The following is a 22,003-nucleotide window of genomic DNA, read 5'->3' on the forward strand; positions in this document are numbered from 1 at the left end:
ATGAAAGAAATAAGGCAATAAAGGGGCAGGGAGGGGGATGGAGAACCAAGTACAAAAAGGAAAAAAATAATTTTTTAAAAGGCAGGGTATGACCATATTTATGCATTTACATAAAATTACATAGGTAAAAAAATAGGATTCAGTGAAGTACAAGGAATTTTAATTCATTTAGAATAAATCACCATTTGGAGTTCTTTGCCCCTTAAAAGAATTGGAAAGTTTTCTTTTTGCTGTTGCTTGCTGGTTGAACATTCTTTAGAGAGGTCAGTTAAATGCAGTCTAGTTAGTCAACTCCTACTTATTATTCTTCAGTTAAAACTATTTCTAACTTAAAGAGTAAAATGATTTATTTTAGACAATCTGGAAAATATAGAAACATACAAAGAAAGATTATTTAAAACACCAGTTTCCCCACTACCCAGAGATAAGCACTATTAAGATTTTAAAGCATACCACTTCTCCTCAGTTTCTGTTTTTCAATGAAATGTAAAATGTAAATTTTGTAAATGTTGAATATTTTAGTTAAAAATAGATGTCCAGACTTGGATTCTTTTTTAACTTTTTGCTTTATCTTTTTTTTTTTTTTTTTTTAATTTTTTTGGCTGTATTGGGTCTTAGTTGCAGCGCACAGGATCTTCGTTGAGGCATGCAGGATCTTACCTTGTGGTGTGCAGACTTCTCTCTAGTTGTGTCGCGTGGGCTCCAGGGTACGTGGGCTCTGTAGTTTGCGGCATGCAGGCTCTCTAGTCGAGGCTCACGCAAGCTCAGTAGTTGTGGCACGTGGGCTTAGTTGTCCCATGGCATATGGGATCTTAGTTCCCCGACCAGGAATTGAACCCATGTTCCCTACATTGGAAGGCAGATTCTTTACCACTGGACCACCAGGAAAGTCCCTTGGATTTTTTTTTTAATGAGATCATTTCCATTTGTGAACTAGTTTATTCTTTCAACCTTACTATTTTATTGGTCATTCAATACACATACTATTTCTTCTAGTTCCTAGCAGACATGGAAAATAATGCACTTTTTCGAGATGATATACAATGTCAGAAACTAATTATGGAAGCAATGAAGTATCACCTACTACCAGAGAGACGGCCCATGTTACAGAGTCCTCGGACAAAACCTAGGAAGTCAACTGTTGGTACATTATTTGCAGTTGGAGGAATGGATTCAACAAAAGGTATTAAATAATCTTTTATTTGAAGGAATGGAAAAATGAATATTTTAAAAATTTTTATTGAAGTATAGTTGATTTACAATGTTATGTTAGTTTCAGGTATACAGCAGAGTGATTCATCTATACATATACATATATCCACTCTTTTTATAGATTCTTTTCCCATATAGAGAAAAGAGTAATACTCATTACAGAGTATTGAGTAGAGTTCCCTGTGCTATACAGTAGGTCCTTATTAGTTATCTATTTTATATATAGTAGTGTGTATATATCAGTCCCAATCTCCCAATTTATCCCTCTCCCCTTTTCACCCTGTTAACCATAAGATTGTTTTCTACATCTGTAACTCTGTTTCTGTTTTGTAAGTAAGTTCATTTGTACCATTTTTGAAGATTCCACATATAAGTGATGTCATACAATATTTGTCTTTCTCTGTCTGACTTACTTTACTCAGTATGACAATCTCTAGGTCCATCCATGTTGCTGCAGATGGCATTATTTCGTTCTTTTTTATGGCTGAGTAGTATGCCATTGTATATATGTACCACATCATCTTTTTTTTTTTTTTTTTTTTGGCGGTACATGGGCCTCTCACTGTTGTGGCCTTTCCCGTTGCAGAGCACAGGCTCTGGAAGCATAGGCTCAGCGGCCACGGCTCACGGGCCCAGCCGCTCTGCAGCATGTGGGATCTTCCCAGACCGGGGCACGAACCTGTGTCCCCCACATCGGCAGGTGGACTCTCAACCACTGTGCCACCAGGGAAGCCCACGGTGGCTTCTCTTGTTGCGGAGCACGGGCTCTAGGCACACGGGCTTCAGTAGTTGCAGCACACAGGCTCAGTAGTTGTGTCTCATGGGCTCTAGAGCGCAGGCTCTGTAGTTGTGGCACGCAGGCTTAGTTGCTCCACGGCATGTGGGATCTTCCCGGACCAGGGCTCGAACCCGTGTCCCCTGCATTGGCAGGTGGATTCTTAACCACTGCGCCACCACGGAAGTCCTCAAAAATATTTTTGAACAGCTACTGTATACAGTGGAGTCTATTATATGCCACTGAGAAGGCAAAGATGGAAAGAGACTTGGTATTTATTGCAAATAACTTAAAATTTTGTAAAGTAAATAAAAAATAATAAAACTCAAATATATAAGAAAAATATATTTTATATATGCACACACACATATATATAAACCTTCAAAGGTTTCTTGCCATATATGTATATGGCAAAACTGTTTCTAAATTTTAGGAGATATCAATAGCGTCTGTGCTCTGGTGACCTAATTGTAGCAAATACTTTAGAATAAATGTTTGTCTTGATTGTAATTTTGTAAGAATAGCACTGATAACATGTTGTATTAGAAGCTTAGAAGACAGAAGTAAAGTAGATACTAATTGAACTCTTCATACCTGGGGGTTGGGTGTTTGTTTGTTTTAGAGGAGTGGGTCTTTTTTTTTCTTAATTCCACTCTTCTTACCTCATAAAGAGAACAAAAGAGTTCCTTGGCTCTTCTAATTCTTAAAAAAATGTAGACACTGTCCAGCAGTTATTCCCTAAACTTTCCACTCTCATAGCTCCCAAAGCACTTGATGTACACTTATGCTCTTGTCTTTCCTGGTTGCAGTGGAGTGTGTATCCTCTCCCTCCTCCTATCAAAGCCCCTCCCCTGTGCCCTGATACTGCCCTTTCCTGCCTCTTCAGGAACCTCCCACCATTAATGAGGATCCTTTCATCTCCTGTATTTTCAGCTTCCTTCCCCACAACTAGATCCTTCCCATTGACTCAAGTTTTTCCACTTTTAAAAGCAAAACAAAACGAAACCTCCCTCCACTGAGTAATTCTTATCTCTCTCTTCCTTTTTGTAGCCAAACTTCTTAGAGGAATCGTCTATGCTCACTGTCTCCATTTCCTCACCTCTCAATCACGTCTCAACTGCTCAAACAAGGGACCCTGCCTGAAGTCATCAGTGACCTCCATGCAGCTAAATCCAGTCATACTTTTTAGTCTTCATCTTACTTGATACTCTCAGCAGCTATACACTTTTTTACTTTGGCTTCCACGGTGCTAAACTACCCTGCTTTCCTCCCGCTTCTGGCTGTTGCTACTCAGCCCCCTTTTACAGATAATCCTTTCTCATTTGACCTCTTAGTACCAGAGCCAGGTGTACTCTGGTACTAGAGAATAGTAGGAGATGAGGACAGAGATACAAGCAAGGATGAGCTCATGCAGGGGCTTATTGTAATTTATTAAATGTATTACTGTCACTGCTAATAATATACTTTTATATGTCTAATTTCATAAAACACTCAAGCATGGTGAGCTTTTTATTTGCCTAACTTCTATCTATCACTATTAAGGAGCAACAAGCATTGAAAAATATGATCTCCGTACAAATATGTGGACTCCTGTAGCCAATATGAATGGGAGGAGGCTGCAGTTCGGCGTTGCAGTGTTAGATGACAAACTGTATGTGGTTGGAGGAAGAGATGGACTGAAGACTTTGAATACTGTAGAATGCTACAACCCCAAAACAAAAACTTGGAGTGTGATGCCTCCTATGTCTACACATAGGCATGGCCTTGGTAAGCATAACTGCAGATTCATTCATAAGGTTATACCCTAGGCTTGCATGGCATTTTCACATTCCTTACCAGGCAGAAGAGCAGTGTGGCAGCTGCTGGGCCAACAGCAGTCACCAAGCGTTCCTGCACATGCTCCCTGTCATCTGAGAAGCAGAAGCAGAGAAAACAAGCCTGTACATAAATGTATATTGTGCAACCAGCACAAGTGAAAACATGAATATTTAAGAATTGTGGTGTACCACGATGGACTGACAAGCCACCTTCTGACATGTGGGTTCTATGTTGACAATTAGTGTTATCTAACCTAATTGAAATGCATACTTATTTAAAAACCTTTAGCATTATTGGTTTTCATCTATATCCCTTAGTTTTTAAGCAGAAATGAGTACGACGCAGAAAAATTTTGAGGTGGCACAGAGAATGTAATGATAGAGGCTTTTTTTCCTTTAATTCAGGAATTCACTGAGCAGATATTGCTTAGTGTGTGCTGTATGCCATGCTCTGTGTTCTGTAGGTATACAAAGATGAGAAAGATGAGGCTTGCAATGTATGTGTATCGTCCAGATTTTGCTGCATAACAAGCCACTTCAAAACTTGGAGGCTTAAACCAAGAACCATTTATTTAGCTCATGGATCTGTATATCAGCTGGGCAGTTCTTCTGGTCTGGACTGTCTTAGAAGATTTCTGCTGGGTTTTCTCATGAATCTAGGTTGGGCAGGCAGGCTGGTTGGCTGGTTGATCTAGAATGGCCTCACTCACGTGGGTACTGGTAGACAGGCTGTCAGCCTGGGCAGCAGAGGCAACTGGGCCATATGATGCTAATCATTCAGGCTAGACCAGGCTTCTGCAAATGGTGGCAGTCACAGGGTTTCAAAAGCAGGAAGAGAAGGCATGCTCCAATGCACAAACACTTTTCAAGCTTCTGCTTGCCTCATGTTTGCTAACATCCCATTGGCCAAAACAAGTCACGTGGCCAAGCCCAGATTCAAAGGATAGAGAAATAGACTCCTCCTCTTGATGAGAGGACCTACAAGAATCACATTGAAAATAAGCATGTATTCTGGGAAAGGAAGAATATGTGACCTTATCGTCAGTTTATCACAATTTGGAAAATGTTTAAAATAGTTGCAATAAAGAATTTGATAGGTTATCATAAAAGATGAGTTAAAAGATGAATGAGTAGCAGTGAAAGGATAGTTGAGTTTGGATAGCATAGGTTTCTACTATACTCAATTTATTAATACTGAGCACCACAGTAGAGGTTGCCCAAAAGGCCAATGAAAAATATCTAGGCATGAAGATTGGTATGGTAGTGGATACAGCAAAAAATCAAAGAGACAAGTGTTTCTACTAGTTGCATTTGGGTTTCAATGAAAGATGATCTTAAATTCCAAGTTAGGTAAGTGAGTAAAACCAGACAGTTGGGGCTAAGGTACTGAGAGAAGAGCTTAAAATTAACTATATGAAATTTAACAAAGAAAACCATAACACATTACTCTTGAGTCCATAAAATCAACTATTACGTAGGCACAGAACAAGAAGATATATCTTAAAAGCAACATGAACAGGACTTACAAATTTGTGTTGACCATAAAATCCAGGGTCAAAAGTGTGATTCAATTGCAAACTTTCCCCTACTATGGGGAAAAGAAAATCAATTCTAACTTAAGATAAATCTTATATATATAGTATTACATAGAATGATAATGCCCATGATCCAGCTATGTCTTGTGCAGATGAGATTGTGCATGGAATACTATCATTAGTTCTAGGTACCATACAAAAGACTTTATTGAACTGCAGCAAGTTCAGAGAAGAATGATCATATCACTCACAGTGTCTTCTTTAAACCTTTATTTCCATTTTTGTGTCATTCAAAACAGCTTTGTTGTAACTATTTACCTTGTAATATTATTTACCTTATAATAAATAATGTTTTAAATTTGAACTTATAAAAGAAATCTTTATGTAAGTAAATTTTAAATTACTTAATTATACTCACACACATATATATAATTGAATATGTATTATATATAATTGGAGATAAATTAAATAGATAGATAGATCTCCTATAGCCAGTACTGGCAGAACACAAATGAGTGGAATGATACGTTGGTTTTGGTCATACATGAATGGTGACTATGTCATCTGGCCATGATTTCACAAAAGTAAATGTCTTCGTATCACAATATTTGTGTTTTGGCCTCGGACTTCGGTTGTTGCCGCACACGGGCTCAGTAGTTGTGGCACGCGGGCTCTAGAGCGCAGGCTCAGTAGTTGTGGCTCACAGGCTTAGTTGCTCCTTGGCATGTGGGATCTTCCCAGACCAGGGATCGAACCCGTGACCCCTGCATTGGCAGGCAGATTCTTATCCACTGCGCCACCAGGTAAGTCCCACTACTTTTTTTTCTTGTTAGCACTTATCAATGCCTGAAATATACTTTGTATCTGTTTCCTAACTAAAATGTTAGGTCGAGCCTTCCCTGGTGGCGCAGTGGTTAAGAATCTGCCTGCCAATGTAGGGGATAAGGGTTCGAGCCCTGGACAAGGAAGAACCCACATGCCACGGAACAACTAGGCCTGTGCGCCACAGCTGCTGAGCCTGTGCTCTGCAGCAAGAGAGGCCACCACAGTGAGAGGCCCGCGCACTGCAATGAGGAGTGGGCCCCGCTCTCCGCAACTAGAGAAAGCCTGTGTGCAGCAACGAAGACCCAAAGCAGCCAAAAATAAATAAATAAATGATTAAAATAAAATAAAATATTAGGTCCATCAGGGCAGAGGCCTTATCTATTACGTTCTGCTAAGTGCCTGACACTTAGTAGAAACTCAATAGCTATTTGTTGAATAAATGAAATTTGGCTTGGTTCCCTCGCGATGAAACACGCCAATAGATTGTGGTATCTAATCTACAGCAAAATCTTATGAATTTGAATTAAAGGGAGAAAAGAATAAAATTGCTGTTTTCTAATATATTATAAATCCAAATTATTGAAAAATGTTTTAAGTATGGCAATGTGTGCATCTTGTATTTTTTTAAAATAACTTTCCCCTGTTGGACCTCAAAATACTGCCTCTAAAACTTTTTTTTTTTTTTCGTGGTACGCGGGCCTCTCGCTGCCGTGGCCTCTCCCGTTGCGGAGCACAGGCTCCGGACGCGCAGGCTCAGCGGCATGGCTCATGGACCCAGCCGCTCCGCGGCATGTGGGATCTTCCCGGACCAGGGCACAAACCCGTGTCCCCTGCATCAGCAGGCAGACTCTCAACCATTGCGCCACCAGGGAAGGCCTGCCTCTAAAACTTTTAAGAGCTACAGTGCTATTGCTCCCCCTCACCCACCCACGTATCTACCAAGAAGAGCTATGAAGAAGCCAGATATCTTTATCATAAATTTTTGCCTAGTTAAATTTGCATGTTAAAGGTTCATTGTACTTACATTTCAGTTAAAAGATTTTTAAGTCATTGCTTCTTTCCTGTCTCCTTGTAGGTGTGGCTGTATTGGAAGGTCCTATGTATGCAGTAGGAGGGCATGATGGTTGGAGCTATCTGAATACAGTGGAAAGATGGGACCCTCAGGCTCGCCAGTGGAATTTTGTTGCCACTATGTCCACTCCCAGAAGCACAGTAGGTGTGGCAGTACTAAGCGGAAAGTAAGGAAATATTTAAGGTTCCACTTAAAACACAATAAATTAAATGTATTAAGCTATATCTTGTCCAACTTAAAGATATATAGAAATCATGAGAGAGATAACTCTGAGTGATGTAAACAACCTTTTTAAATAGTCCCTTTTTATAATAGCTCTAAATATAAATAGCTCAACATTGTTAGTCTTTTATTCTAATGTGCAGATATTATAAATTTCTAGTTATCATTTTGAGTGAATAAATTTTATATGAATATTCAATGTCGTCAAAATCTGGTGGTTCATATAACTTTAAAAGTATATGGTCTTTTAAAAGTTGTATGGTCTCTCTCATGTTTCCCTAAATAATTCTTTCCATTTCTTCTACTGATTTTTCCTTACTTTTACTTCCTTCTTATCTTGGTAAACTGCTGAAAACTAGAATGCATTTAGAAAGAGGTGCTTTCTTGCTTCTTATCTGCTCTAAATAAACAAATTTGGATAGAGCCACCACTCAAATACTAAATACATAGTATCTTTTTCAGGCCTTTCTTCCATAAAATGAAGCCCTTATGGTTATTAAATAAAAGTTGTTTGTTGCATACCTTTACTCACTTAAAATGTTTTATCATCATTTCCAGGAAGAGGAAAGAACCAAGGTTAAAACATAGAGACTTAAAATTATTTGTTGGATTGTTACTGATTATCAAAAAAATGTTAGTAATATTTTTATATTTTATGACCTAAGGTCTTGTTTCCTCAGGACCTGTTAGTTGCATCCTTTTTTTTTGTTAATTTTTAGCACGATTACAAGTAATAAGATATAGAAATAGAAACCCATTTTTTAAATATATCTGATCTCAATACAGCTCCCCTCATTTGTTTTAGCTAAAGAAATGGCTTCAAATTTTATCACTACATTTCTCTCCTAGTTCTTTGGTAGAAGAGTCAGCCACCAAAGAGTATAGAAAGTGAAAAAAAAGAAATTACTATTTCTGGCTAGAAATATTTATTTCTAATAGAAGACATAAGAATAAATGCCTTCTCTAAAACCTGATTTCCAAACCTACAGTATCCTGGACTTCTAGGCATAGAGGTATCTTACTTTCTTACCTTTTCTTGCTCTCTAATGAGAAATAAATATTTCTGTATTTAACCTACCTGAAGCACAATTTATTGAGTATAATTCTGAGAGTACCTAATAATATCAGAAGCTAAGGACTTCTTATCTACTAAGTAGTAAGACAGTTGATTTTGAAAGTATCGTATATCTACGTTGTGATTTTAACTGGTCTATTGGGGTAGACTGGTCACTTTGTCCCTAACCTTAACTCTCTTCCTTTCATTCTTCATTTTAGAGACTCACCTAATGTTCTGCCTAAAACACAAATAGGACCATGTCACTTTCCTACTTAAAACCTTTCAGTAGCTTATCTGACCAAGCCTCCTTTTTGATCTTGCCTCTGTCCACCTCTCTAGCCTCTTCTTTCTCCTCTACCCATGCATAATACACTCCAGCAAAACTAATCCATTTGTGAAAAATACATTTTGTTTCACATTCCTATTATCTGTTAACCGACACCATCTTTCTCAGATGGCAAACTCAGCATCCTTGAAACTTGCTTAAAAATCACCTCCAGGAAACCTCCAATCCCCACTCTCATCTCTTCATTCCCCCTGCACTGATTGTCCATTCCATCCTCAGCAATTTTACTGTATATAATTTGTATATAATTGTATTGCAGCATGTACCACTCTATTGTAGTTATTGACTGGTCCATCTCCTATAGCAGATCATGGTCTTAAATGACCTGATCTGACTTCTTGTTTCTTACACCTAGCACAGTATCCAGCACATAAAGCTGAAGTGTGCAACCTTAGTGAAGAATATCTTGGTACCAGTTATATGCAGTAGTGCTTTAATCACCCCAAGAAGAGGATGTGTTAATCCATCAACCACCATTTTTCTAAGCTTGCACTAAAATAAAGTAGCAATGTTTTAAAATATTTTGTTAGTTTCCATTTTAGGGTACAAATCCAGAACCTGGAAAAAATAGAAATTATGTTGTTAATATTTTAAATATGCAGTTGATTGAAAAAATTAATTATGTATCTTCTCTCTACCAGTCCTTTGTGATTTAAAACAAATCATTTCTCTGTGCCTCAATTTTTTTAATTTATAAAATGAAAAGCCCAGTTAAATACTGTTTTTGTTATTTTAAATTATTTTACAATGCTTCCTGATGCAAAATATAGTTCGTTTCTTTAGGGAAGAACTGTTTTAATGTTTTATGAGTTACACTCTGTATCTTAAAATTTTGAAAGTGTTAAAATTTTTATTTCTGCCATGTTTGACAGAAAGAAGCTTTGTCTAAACTTCCAGTTGCTCAGGCTACTTTTAAGCCATTGGCTGGCAAATACTTTTGGCAATAGAATCTTTCTTTCAAGTGAAATCTTACAGAAACCTCGATACTTAAGGCAAATGGAGGTTCAAGTTTATAATAAGCTTATTTTAAATTTATTGTAAGTTTGAGTTTATAATACTTACTGTAAAAATCAATGTAGAAGCATAAGTCTGTTTTAAAGAACACAGATTATTTCTGTTTTGTTTTGGTTGTCCAGTATGAAGAAAATCCTGATTCGCAGATAAGAAGCTGAAATTGGTAATAGTTATTTTAACTACTAGAGCAATTTAATTGGAATCACAGGAAATTCTTCAGTTAAATTGCTCAAGTAGTTTGAAATTAGTAGACATTTTTTTTCTCAGCTGAATCTCAAACAATATCTACCAGCCACTTGTATTCTTGATCATAATTTTAGAACTCAGGTGAGACCTAAATCTTATTTTTAAATATGTAGTACAAAACTATTGCAATTTGACATAATATTTATCTTTTTATTGTAATAGATATTGTCATGGGGAAGAAAGATGAGTTCTGAATTTTGCATGACGTTTAATTGAGCCAGGTGATACTTTTGAAAATTAAAACTACTTTTTAATCTTTAATTTTAAATGAACCATTTTGGGGGCCCCCTAACATCCTCCACAGAGTCCTGGTCTTAGGTTACAGTTTGAAAACCATTGTGTGAGATATGATTCTTCAGAAAGTGTTACAATACATTTTAGCCCTTAATATTATCTCAGTATGAATGTTGTTTGTACATTTAACATCTCCTAAAATACCGTTTTCTAAAAGAATGCAAATAGAGACAGAATTTATTTTTCCCCTTTAACACATACCATGTTTACCATGTGCCAGGCAATATTCAAAGTACTTTAAATTTGATCACCAATAATCCTGTGAGGCAGGGCTTATTGATTTTATGGATGATGAAGTTCAGGCAGACAGAGATTAAATAACTTGTCCACAGTCACAGCTAGTAAGTGATAAGTGGTAGAACCAGGATTCAAACCCAGAGAGTCTGGCTCCAGAGTTCATGCTCTAAATCACTGTAGTACACCACTTTTCACAAGAAGACCCATGAGTTCACTGCGAAGAGGGTAGGGTGCTGGAAGCCTATGATACTATATGTGAGTGTGTACATATATTTTTAGTTATTGACATTTTCTAGTTGATTCCTTCTAATATTCTATGATCCATATTTATGTAATTATTCTTCCAAGTATTAGTTAAAGATGAGGACAGCTTAATATTAAGAACAGTAGTACAAAAAATAGTTTTTAACAGATAAAATTTTTAACAGATTAAAGTTTCAAATAAATTTCAAATTCCATACTATTAATATATTTTAAGTTTAGAACAAGACACTGCTACAAACATGCTTTGCTGTTTAAGATATGGTCGTCTTATTATTTAAGAACCAGTTTGAGTGGCATAGGTACTTTAAATTATGAATTAAAATTATGAAATCTGTCTTTAAAATATGTATATTTATCCAAATATAAATACTTAGAGTTTTAATGGGCAGAAATTTGATATAGTTCAAATATTATTTCTCAAGAATTAAAAATAGCTAAATATTAACTAAGGCATCCATAAATTCAAAATGTGTGAGCTTTTGAACAAGCAGTGAACTGAATTTATTATTATTTTTTAAATGATAGAAAAAATATCTACAAAGAGCTTCCTATGTGAATAGTAAGTGTAAGAAGATTTTGTGCTTAATAAAGAATATTCAAATGTTTAAATATTTAAAATATTTTATATATATTTTAAGTTCAGAGTAAAAAGACTTTTAAATTAATGCAGTATATTGATTGATAATAAATTGGTTTACTAGGCAATGTTTAGGACGTTAACATACCAATAAATATAAATATGGTATGTTAACGTCCTAAACGTTGCCTAGTAAATCAATATATTTGAATCTATAGTTTTATTCTCATATTTCACTATTACAACTACATACCAGATGACTCTTGACTGTCCAACTGCTCATTAATATAACTATTGTCCTGGTTCTGCTTCTTCCTGGGTGACCATGTACAAGTCTCTTAATCTCCATGAACCCCAGTTTCTTCACCTGTGCAACAGGGATACAAATGGTTTGTCATAGCATCATTATAGTGATTAAATTAATACATGTAAAGTGCCTCACCTGTGGTAGGTGCTCAGAGAAGGTTAGTTTCTTTCATTTATCACCAAGTCCTATCTTAGCTATTTAAGAAATGTCATGGTATATTTATACACAATATTTTATCTATTTTAAGACATACTTTAACATCTCTAAAATTGTGATGCATTTTACACTCAATGATAACTTGTCAAACAGATGGCAGCTGTGAAAATGTCATTGTTTTCATGTGAGTTTATGTTTTCTTTTTTATATATGTACAGAATAATATATGATATATATATGTGCCATTTAATTGGTAGCACATCTTTCTCTTTTTTATAAATGTATTTATTTATTTATTTTTGGCTGAATTGGGTCTTCGTTGCTGCACGCGGGCTTCCTCTAGTTGCGGCTACTGGGGGCTACTCTTTGTTGCGGTGCTCGGACTTCTCATTGCAGTGGCTTCTTTTGTTGCAGATCATGGGCTCTAGGCACGTGGGCTTCAGTAGTTGTGGCACAGTGGCTCAGTAGCTCTGGCTCGCGGGCTCTAGAGCACAGGCTCAGTAGTTGTGGCACACCAGCTTAGTTGCTCCGCGGCATGTGGGATCTTCCTGGAAGGGATCGAACCCATATCCCCTGCATTGGCAGGCAGATTCTTAACCACTGCACCCCCAGGGAAGTCCCATCTTCTTTCTTAATGGCACATAAATTGACAGTATTTCTTATCGTTGATAGGCACCTTGAATTCAATGAAATACCATAAGAATAACCTCTGTCTTATGCATAATAATAGCACCATCTCTTATTTATCATCCCATTTGTTGTTTTTACAGACTTTATGCAGTTGGTGGTCGTGATGGCAGTTCTTGTCTCAAGTCAGTAGAATGTTTTGACCCTCATACTAATAAATGGACACTCTGTGCACAAATGTCAAAAAGGAGGGGGGGAGTAGGAGTCACTACCTGGAATGGATTGCTGTACGCCATCGGAGGCCACGATGCACCTGCATCCAACTTGACTTCCAGACTCTCAGACTGTGTGGAGAGGTAATTTCCTGTGAAGGAAAACTAGGAATAAAAAATCAAACCTAAGCCTCTGATACTTCCACACGAATTGGTAACTCTTTATTGAGCATCCACCATGTGCAGGGCAGTTCCTTAGGAGCTCTGTAAACACTGGGTGGTCTGCTCAGGCCATCTCTCAGTCTGTCACCAAGAGCCTACTCAGTCTTCTCTCAATCTGACCTTAGAATTGATTATACAGTTTATTAATTGAATCATACGACAAACATTTATTGTGTACCTATTTTGTACTGGACATTGTACCTAATAAGAAAAGGGGTTTGACAAATTTCACAGAGAATTAATTACGGGCTGGAGGCCAAATAAGCAAAAAGGAGAGGGACATTCCTGACATATTTTGATATAAAATGAAGTAGTATGAAATACTAAAAGAAAATAAAGGGCTAGTAAGGCTTGAAATCTTGATCAAGTCATCCTTGTTCAAAACTCAAATATGGGCCTAGGTAAAGAGCCCGACGTCAGTGGAAGCTCTGGACAGTGGCTTAGGCTCCCATCTGCTATGGTCAGTGGAATGGGGAGAATTGAAGGGCTTTAGGAGGTAGAGTCAATAGGAGTGTGTATGAACACTCCAAAGCAGGAAGGAATATGTTTCATTCAGAAAACTGGAAGGTGGCCACTGTCATTGGAGAAAAAAGAATGATGGAGAGAGTGGCAGGAAAGGAGTGGGGGGACATTGGGCAGATCATGCAGAGTCTTGAGGCCTTATTAAAAACTTTGGATTTTAAAGAGCAATGGGAAGTTAATGAATGTGTGTGTATATATTATTCAATACGTTATAAATGACTAGAAGAAGAATAAAAAGTGAAATGAAGATTTGTTGATGACAAGTGCTTTCTATGAAATAATAAGCAGAGTTGGTTGGTGTTTTTTTGAGAGAGCATGATAGTTACACCTGCATTTCACCTGTATTGGGGAGAAAATAATTCAGACTATGCTTGTTACATGTTATAATCCAGGAAAGGGATATAGAAGTCTTTATATACTTTGCCCCATAAATTACAGGCCCACTACAGGACTGCACCCAGTGAAAAATTGTTCATTGATACAAGTATTGGAAGCAGTATAAGTCATCTTAGCATGATGTATCTGCTCTCAGATAGACAATTTGGGGCAGTTCTAATTAACATACTTCATGAAAGGAACAAGAAGCTCCAAAAATGGACAGTTAGCAGTGATTGAGGCTGTAAGTCATCTTACATAGAGCTTCATGAATTGATTTCCTCAAATTTTCAGTAGGCAACCTGAAACCTTAAAGCAGTTTCAACATTTACATTAGCTCTTTTGACTAGTTTAAGTGTTATGCATCTGCAAAATAGCTCTATTATGTTGTAAGTTAAAAGTTTTCAGGAAAATATTGGTATTTTTCTCTAAAATATGTTCAAATGTACTTTATATAGCAGATAAGATAAGATTAAAGGACAAAACTATTTTTATGTAAAATACTGTGAGAACAATATCAGCTCCAGTTCTAAAATTTTCTTTCAGATATGATCCTAAAACGGATATGTGGACTGCAGTGGCATCTATGAGCATCAGCAGAGATGCCGTGGGAGTCTGTTTACTTGGTGATAAATTATATGCTGTCGGAGGGTATGATGGACAGACTTACCTTAATACAGTGGAGGCTTATGATCCCCAGACAAATGAGTGGACCCAGGTATGGCATTTCATTTTTCATTATTACATTTACTCTGTTTTTGTTACAAACAATTGTTTTGGTAAAACAAATCCTCTCAATTATGTCCAATATCAAAATATATAGCATAAACATGATAAAGTCATCTTTTAACTAAATATAAGAAAACAGGGAATGTTTAATTTTATAGTATAGTTAAAATCCAAAATTACCTTTAAAATACAAGTTAGTACTCAAAGAAATTCTTATTAGTTGGTTATTACTATTATTAGCTGCCACCATTTACTTGCTGAGAATTGATGAGATGTTCTAGCATAGATAGAGCTGATAGGACCACAAGAGGGCTGTAATAAAGGGAGGGAGATTGTGGAAAATTAAAAACAAAGATAGTCAGGAACAAATGAACCACTTACCCATACATGAGCAATAATTTTTAAATACTCAAGCCACAGATATTTGGGAGCAGATCAAATGTCTGGTTATAACCTAGTAAAGATGGCAATCCTAAATTACATTAACAAGTAAGAAACCTGACCTGACAAACTTAACAGAAAAAATTCCCTCTTTGTCTATTTCTGAGAGGGCCTAGCACTTCTAAGAATGATCTTTTGAGATCTTTGTTTCCATCATCACCCAGAACAGAACCAGGAATTTTCTGCCTCTGGCATCCAATTCAGTATATGGTACATAAAAGGCACTCAGATGTTTAATTGAGCCAAGGTTTTCCTACATGCGAGGAGCAGTGGTAAGTACTGTCAAGAAAACAATACCTATGAGAATCCCTGCTGTCACAGAGCTTAACTACTTAGGTAGGTGAGATCTGCTCATGTAAAGGGAGGATCCACAGTGTGGAGCAGTTGGTATGAAATGTCCCATGGTATAGGCAGTGAGTGGCCTAGGAAATCAAAGAGAAGAGAGAAAATGGCAGTTGAGAGGGCTTCAGTAAGGAAGAAGTGGGATTTAATCTAAGCCTTAATGAATTGATCCAATTCAAAAAGATAGAAGGAAGGGGCTTCCCTGGTGGTCCAATAGTTAAGACTCCTTGTTTCCACTGCTGGGGGCGAGTGTTCGCTCCCTAGTCAGGGAACTAAGATCCCACATGCCGCGCAGCGTGGCCAAAAAATAAAAGGTAGGAGGAAAAAGGAAATTGTGTGAGAAAACATGAAAGAAATGTCACTAAAGCAGAAATATGCAGGCTCTATTAAGGAAGTGTGGCGGGTTATAAGGCTCCATGCTTGAGAAGAGTAGGAGTTCTTATTGGACAGGAAGGTTGGGGTCAGGATGGAGGTCCGCAATGGTCAACCTAAAGAGTTTGGTAATGAGAAACCAGTGGAGACTTTTAACCAAGAGATTTAACCAAGAGAGCAATGCAGTAATAGAAAGTCCACATGTCAGCAGGTGGGGACAGGGTAAGTTGGGTTAGGGGCAGGGTAAGTGAAGCCTTATAAAACATTTATAAACATTTATGAAGTTACTTATAAACATTTATAATGTTACTTCAGTTATAAGGCTTGAAGTGTTAAATATACAGATGGATCCAAGAGATATTACCAAGTCCTGTTTATTTTTAATTTATACACTGACTAGGTTGTACAGAGAGGTGCAGCTTCTGAAGGAAACAGCAAAGGAATGATCAGAGAGTGTCTTAGTAGATAATGAAATAGAACATTAAAAGAAAGGCGGGGGAAAAAAAAAAAAAGAAGAAAGGCGGGGCCAGGGGGCTTTCCTGGCAGTCCAGTGATTAAGATTCTGCACTCCCAACACAGGGAGCACAGGTTCAATCCCTGGTGGAGGAACTAAGATCCCACATGCTGCATAGCGCAGCCAAAAAAAGTGTTTAAAAAAAAAAAAAGGAGAGGGGAATTTCAACAGCGTAAGGAAGAATGAAGAAGATTTGTCATTCATGAAGTTGTCAGGACCTTTGAGAATATGATAGAAGCAGAAGCCACCACACAGTGTAAAAAGTAAAGAGAAGAGTAAAAGTAAATGTGGGAGTTAGAGGGGCATACAATTTTAAAATAATGATGATGATAGAAAGTTAATACTTACTGAGTACATTTTATGTACCCAACTCTGGTCTAAGTACTTTACATTAAAGAATCTTCCCAACAACACTATAAGGAAAGTACTATTATTTCCTCACTATGTTGGATGAAGGAGTCTGAGACAGAGAGGTTAAATAGGTGACCCAACGTCACACAGCAGATAAATGGTGGAGTTAGAATTTGAGCCTAGGATCTTTTTCACAATAGAGATGAAGACAAGAGAGTTGAACAGGGTTCCAGATGCTAGAAGGAGAAAGCAAAATTGAAGGGCACTTTTCTGAAAGAAGGACAGGAACAGAATTGAGAGCAAAGGCGGGTCCTCCTTAGACTGGAGGAAAGATCTTATCCTCCAAAGCTGGAGGGAAAAATGAGAATATCAGTGTAGAAAGATACAAAGTGTTTTCAAGTGAAGAGAAGGATAGAAAAAGAGACTTAGATTGTTATGACCTTGATCTTGTTTCTTAAGTAAGTGAGATCACTTGGTGAAGGCGAGAAGGCATAATTTGAGAGCTTGAGTTAGAGCTACGGGATTTCATAGAAATTATGAGATTACCTACCATCAGCCTCCTACCGTGGCAGAAGTAATTGTGAATGATAACCAAGGAATCCAAGAAGAGATAGAAGAATCTCTTTTCCTGAGATGTATTTTATTTAAGCCCTTAGGCCAGTTATAAGGAAACCTATTAGCCAGTATTTCAGACTTGTTGTTACAGATAATTAATACCTTATGCTGAATCACCCTGTATCAAAATTAATAATCTGTGACCACATAGCTCTTTGGTTTACATGCCATCTCCATTACTTTTTAAAAAATTTTTTTATTGAAGTACAGTCAATGTACAATATTATAAGTTACAGGTATACAATATAGTGATTCACGATTTTAAAGGTTATGCTCCATTTATAGATATTATAAAATATTGACTATATTCCCTGTGTTGTACAATATATCTTTGTAGCTTATTTTACACATAATAGTTTGTACCTCTTAATCCCCTAGCCCTATTTTGCCCCTCCCCCTTCCCTCTCCCCACTGGTAACCAATAATTTGTTCTCTATATCTGTGAGTCTGTTTCTTTTTTGTTGTATTTGCTAGCTTGTTGTATTTTTTAGATTCTACATATAAGTGATTTTAAAGCTCCTAAATGTGAATTTACAACCATAGTACCTGAAAAATAAATGTTTTCCATTTAATGTTTCTACAAATGGACAAGAGGACATTTATTTGTACAGGGAGTGAAATGCGATTACTAAGTCTTAAGGCATCACCCACCCCACTACCAGCCTTGACCCAAAGCAGGAGGTGACTGCATTGTATTTAATAAATTCTCTAAGCTAAACTTCTAGCTGGTGTCGTGACAACATCAGCTGTTCACAATGTAGAGGCTTAGTGTCTTGAGTGTTTTGAGAAAAGCTGCTGATTACAGACGTTTTGATTTAAATGACGTAGAGGTTACTTCTAGAATACTGTAAGTAAATATGGTTTTAAAACAGGTTATTTGTTCAAAAAGATATAACAGTGATCAAAACAACTGATTCAGATGGAGAACAACCACGAATTCTCTTAAAATTGAAGTCAGATGTATTCTTAAGATCCACTCATTGGTCTGGGGAGGAGGAGTCAAAATGACTAGAAAGTCACTTTGATATCATGTATTTGACAAAAGTACTTTATGACATACACCCACATACATAAGTACAAAACAAACTTTCTTAGTACTTTATATTAGTCACCCCTTCCCAAATGCTAATGTCTTAATTCTGTTAGCTCAAATGCATAGATTCTTACTGGGCTCCAAGTAGTCCTTCTTTTAAAACTATCCTTGTCCACACTTATCTCCGCTATGAATTGCCCAGTGTCTAGAGTACTTTAAAAAAAAGACAAGAAGTGAAAGATTTAAGAATTGTTCCTAATGCATAAGTCAAGATTATACTTTTCCCGTAGTACCTCATACTTCTATCTCACTGTCATGGAGTTTATTCACCAGGTTTGTTTCCACTCCTAAGGAGTTCAATCGGTAGTATTTATTATTTATTCACTCTGGTTAAAAAGCAGTAGAATGGGTTTAGACCCTTCAGCCACGCTGAGAAGGTCATCAGTGAATGTAAAGTTAGCGGTTCCTCTGGAGTCGACAGACCCAGGGCATGTGGTATATTCTGTGTACTCTCTCTGAGGTAGCACTTCCGTTGCATGGCCTCTCAGGATAATACTTGATATTTTCTCCATATTAGTCACAAAGTTACTCTAAGTGTTCAGCATTTCCTCACATCCATATTGTGCATCATGTTGGCCAAAATAGTGTTTCATGTAGAACAATTCCTGTGCTATCTTTAAAAATTACCTTTAAAGAGAAGTAAATACTACATAATTATGTTATATACCCAAAACAATTTAGTCTATGAAGCTTTGGCATCAGGAGGAAGAGTCTTGTTTAAGACCTGGGCCAGCTTAGGGTTCAGGCAGCAGCTCTTTGCCAACAAGTACGAACTATTTCAGTATTTCACCGACTGGTGTGGTATTATCAATGTTTTTACTCACAAACCCAACACATGTCTTTTTTTTTTTTTTTTTAGGTTGCTCCACTGTGCCTAGGAAGAGCTGGGGCTTGCGTTGTGACTGTAAAGTTATAACTTAGTGCTTTGTTTTCTAAATGAAGATATTCACTTCCTTTATGAATTTAGTATAATTGTTCTACTGTCAATGGATACGTTTTTAGTAAATTTGCAAGGCCACATTCCAGAGCACGAAGTGCCTGGTCTCTAAGGGAAGATGTTAAAACAAGGAAGAACCAGGATTAAATACTTTTATTTCTTAGCAAATCAAAACTGCAGCTGGTGGATTGTGAATGTATGTTCCTGATATAAAATATGAGGACAAATGCACTGCTCCTGACACAACCCAGTGTTAACTGGGAATTTCATTTCTTTTAATAATCAAGCACATTTTGCTGATATTATCCACATTTCTTTTCTTACAGTGCAAATACCCCAGGTAAAACTTCTAATGTTTTGCTATGTAACTTTATCATACATGAATTATGGTAATTTTTATTCATTTGTTTACTTAACTACAACCACTGTCTTAATGATATTACTAAAGACTATGCATTTAGCTGTTTTCAGAAATAGCTGCATTATATATGCTTCGCTTGTGGATATATTTCTAAAATCGGCTTAGTCCAGCGAATAAATAAAAATATTAAAGAGTTAGAACAACAAAGACCAAATAAAAACTTGATATGACCTTTGGGATCTATTTAAATGTTCATTCCATCTAGATTCACCAAGAACTCCATGTTATTGATATTCTTAAATTAGAATTGAAACATGGTGTTTTGCATTAAATTTAAGATATGCAAATTTTGTGGAGAAAATAAATGTTATATACCCTCTAATGTTCTTTCACCTAATTAGCATTTAATCGTGTGAATTTGCTTTCTTTTATATCGTTAAAAATGTTTTGATTTTGTCTTTTTATATTGACAGAACTGTTTGGATATTCTTATGTTCTCAGATCTCTATTTGCCTCCCCTGCCTTGTTTGCTATCTTTTGCCAGAGTTAGTTAATCCTTTGTGCTTCTTTGTAATCAAACAGTTTGGGGGGAAGGGGCTTATTCAATGTTTGAAAAATAAGTTTAAAGTGTTTATTACCCAAAGTTTTGTACATTTGTAAACTTTTAATTACACATGTGAATGTTAATATTCTCAGTGAATTATTTATTGTTTGCAAAAATGCACTGGGCAGTAACATTTTATGATAAATCCTTTAAGGTATAAGTCTTTAACTTATATCTTAATATAAAATGAGTATAAACTAAATTCCCACCTTTTAAAAGTCCATATTGTGGTTAATGTGTTTTTACATTTTATATCAGGGTAGGCTTTATTTTAGTTGCTTCCTTTAAAAATTAAAAGAAACTTTTTTTTAGCTGATTTTGAATGCTTGTGAAATGTTTCTACACAGGAAACAAAGAAATTTAGTACGTCTATGCACAAAACAAATTCCATGGGCATTTTACTGGTGTGGCCACTAAGAAAATAGCAGTGATAGTGACAAATACATTAATATTTCATATATTCATTATAGTGTGGATATGAATTCAGTTACTTTCCTGACAAGGAGGGATCAGTGGTAGAGTATATTTATGTATTTAGGGTAAGGGAGAGAAGAAGAGGAAAAGCTATAAGAAACAAAGCAAAAATTTCAAAAGCAGAAATGTGTCAGTACATCATCCCTTCTTGTGGAGGCTTAGACCTGTGATTTGGAAGGAAAGTACTTACACTTGTGATCATTTCTCATCTCCACTCATCATCCACTCTCTTGTTCCCTGTGCCCGCAATGGAGTCAGACTCGCCTTAAAGTAAAGGAACTGATTCTTTTCTCTGAGGATCTTCCTTTCCTTTATGAGATTCATAGAACAGTCCCTTTGATTTTTTATCCCACTGAAGGGGCCTCTCTAATGCAGTTTTGTCATCAGCAGGCTCTGCTCTTCTGGGTACTAGTGAAGAAAACTATTTCTTTTCTAGTGACAGAGCATTCACCAAAGCATTCATTCTTCTCCTAGTCTGGGATCTTATAAATCTAGAGGAAAATATGGCCCTTCCTTGTGTGCATCATCTAACATTGCTGTCTTGACTTTTACTGTTAGCTTCTGCACTGAGATGTCTAGCTGCTCTTAATTTTAACCCCAATTAATGACCACCTTATGAAAAATAATAATATTTCTTATAATTATTGAATGTTTATTATGAACCAGGAACCAAGTTTTTGCATGTATTAATGCACTTAATCTTCACAGCAACCTTATGAGGTATGTTCTGTTATTATTCTCCTTTTTACAGATGAGGAACCTGGGTCAGGAAGAGTTTAACCCCAAGATTCTATATAGCAAATAAGTGGCAGAGCAGGGATTCAAACACAGGCAGAGGCTCAGGAGTCCATTCTGTCATCACTCCTGTTTCTAGGTAGAAAAAGAAGTTTCCTTTTATGTGAGAAATCATTTACTTTAACAAAAAGAAATGTGAAGAAGGCTTATGCTTTTTAGAAGTGAAATTTATCAGTCACACTCTTATCAGAAGATTTTTGTTTCTTACTATTGGGGAAATTTTGTTTAATTCTCTTATGGAATTTTATATACATTTTGCTTTAGAAGACTAAATGCAAGAAAACATACATTTCAGGTTTTATAAATATTAGATAAATTGCATGGTATTTTGGATGGCTGAACCATAAACAAATTTATTCATCAAAAATAAGCTTTATTGCCAACAAAATAGATAACCTAGATGAAATGGACAAATTTCTAGGAACACACAAATCACCAAAACTGACTCAAGAAGAAGTAAA

The 22,003-nt window shown here is 36.5% G+C and overlaps 1 protein-coding gene across 5 annotated transcripts in view; it reads left to right on the forward strand.

Annotated features, from left to right (window-relative positions):
* KLHL5 (kelch like family member 5) overlaps positions 1-20,589 on the forward strand; it is a 74,338-nt gene extending 53,749 nt beyond the window's left edge. For all 5 annotated transcript variants that reach the window (XM_022565897.3, XM_022565876.2, XM_022565886.2 and 2 more), the window contains 6 exons: positions 997-1,183; positions 3,530-3,754; positions 7,240-7,402; positions 12,727-12,939; positions 14,461-14,632; positions 19,231-20,589. In XM_022565897.3, coding sequence (XP_022421605.1) covers positions 997-1,183; positions 3,530-3,754; positions 7,240-7,402; positions 12,727-12,939; positions 14,461-14,632; positions 19,231-19,287 — 1,017 coding nt within the window. In that variant the 3' untranslated portion in view covers positions 19,288-20,589. The remainder of the gene's footprint in view (positions 1-996; positions 1,184-3,529; positions 3,755-7,239; positions 7,403-12,726; positions 12,940-14,460; positions 14,633-19,230) is intronic.
* Positions 20,590-22,003: the final 1,414 nt, after the last annotated feature.

This window comes from Delphinapterus leucas, chromosome 5 (genome assembly GCF_059928025.1).
Source record: "Delphinapterus leucas isolate spDelLeu-1000000601 "Yukka" chromosome 5, BTC_Dleu_Yukka2, whole genome shotgun sequence".
Lineage (NCBI taxonomy): Eukaryota > Metazoa > Chordata > Mammalia > Artiodactyla > Monodontidae > Delphinapterus > Delphinapterus leucas.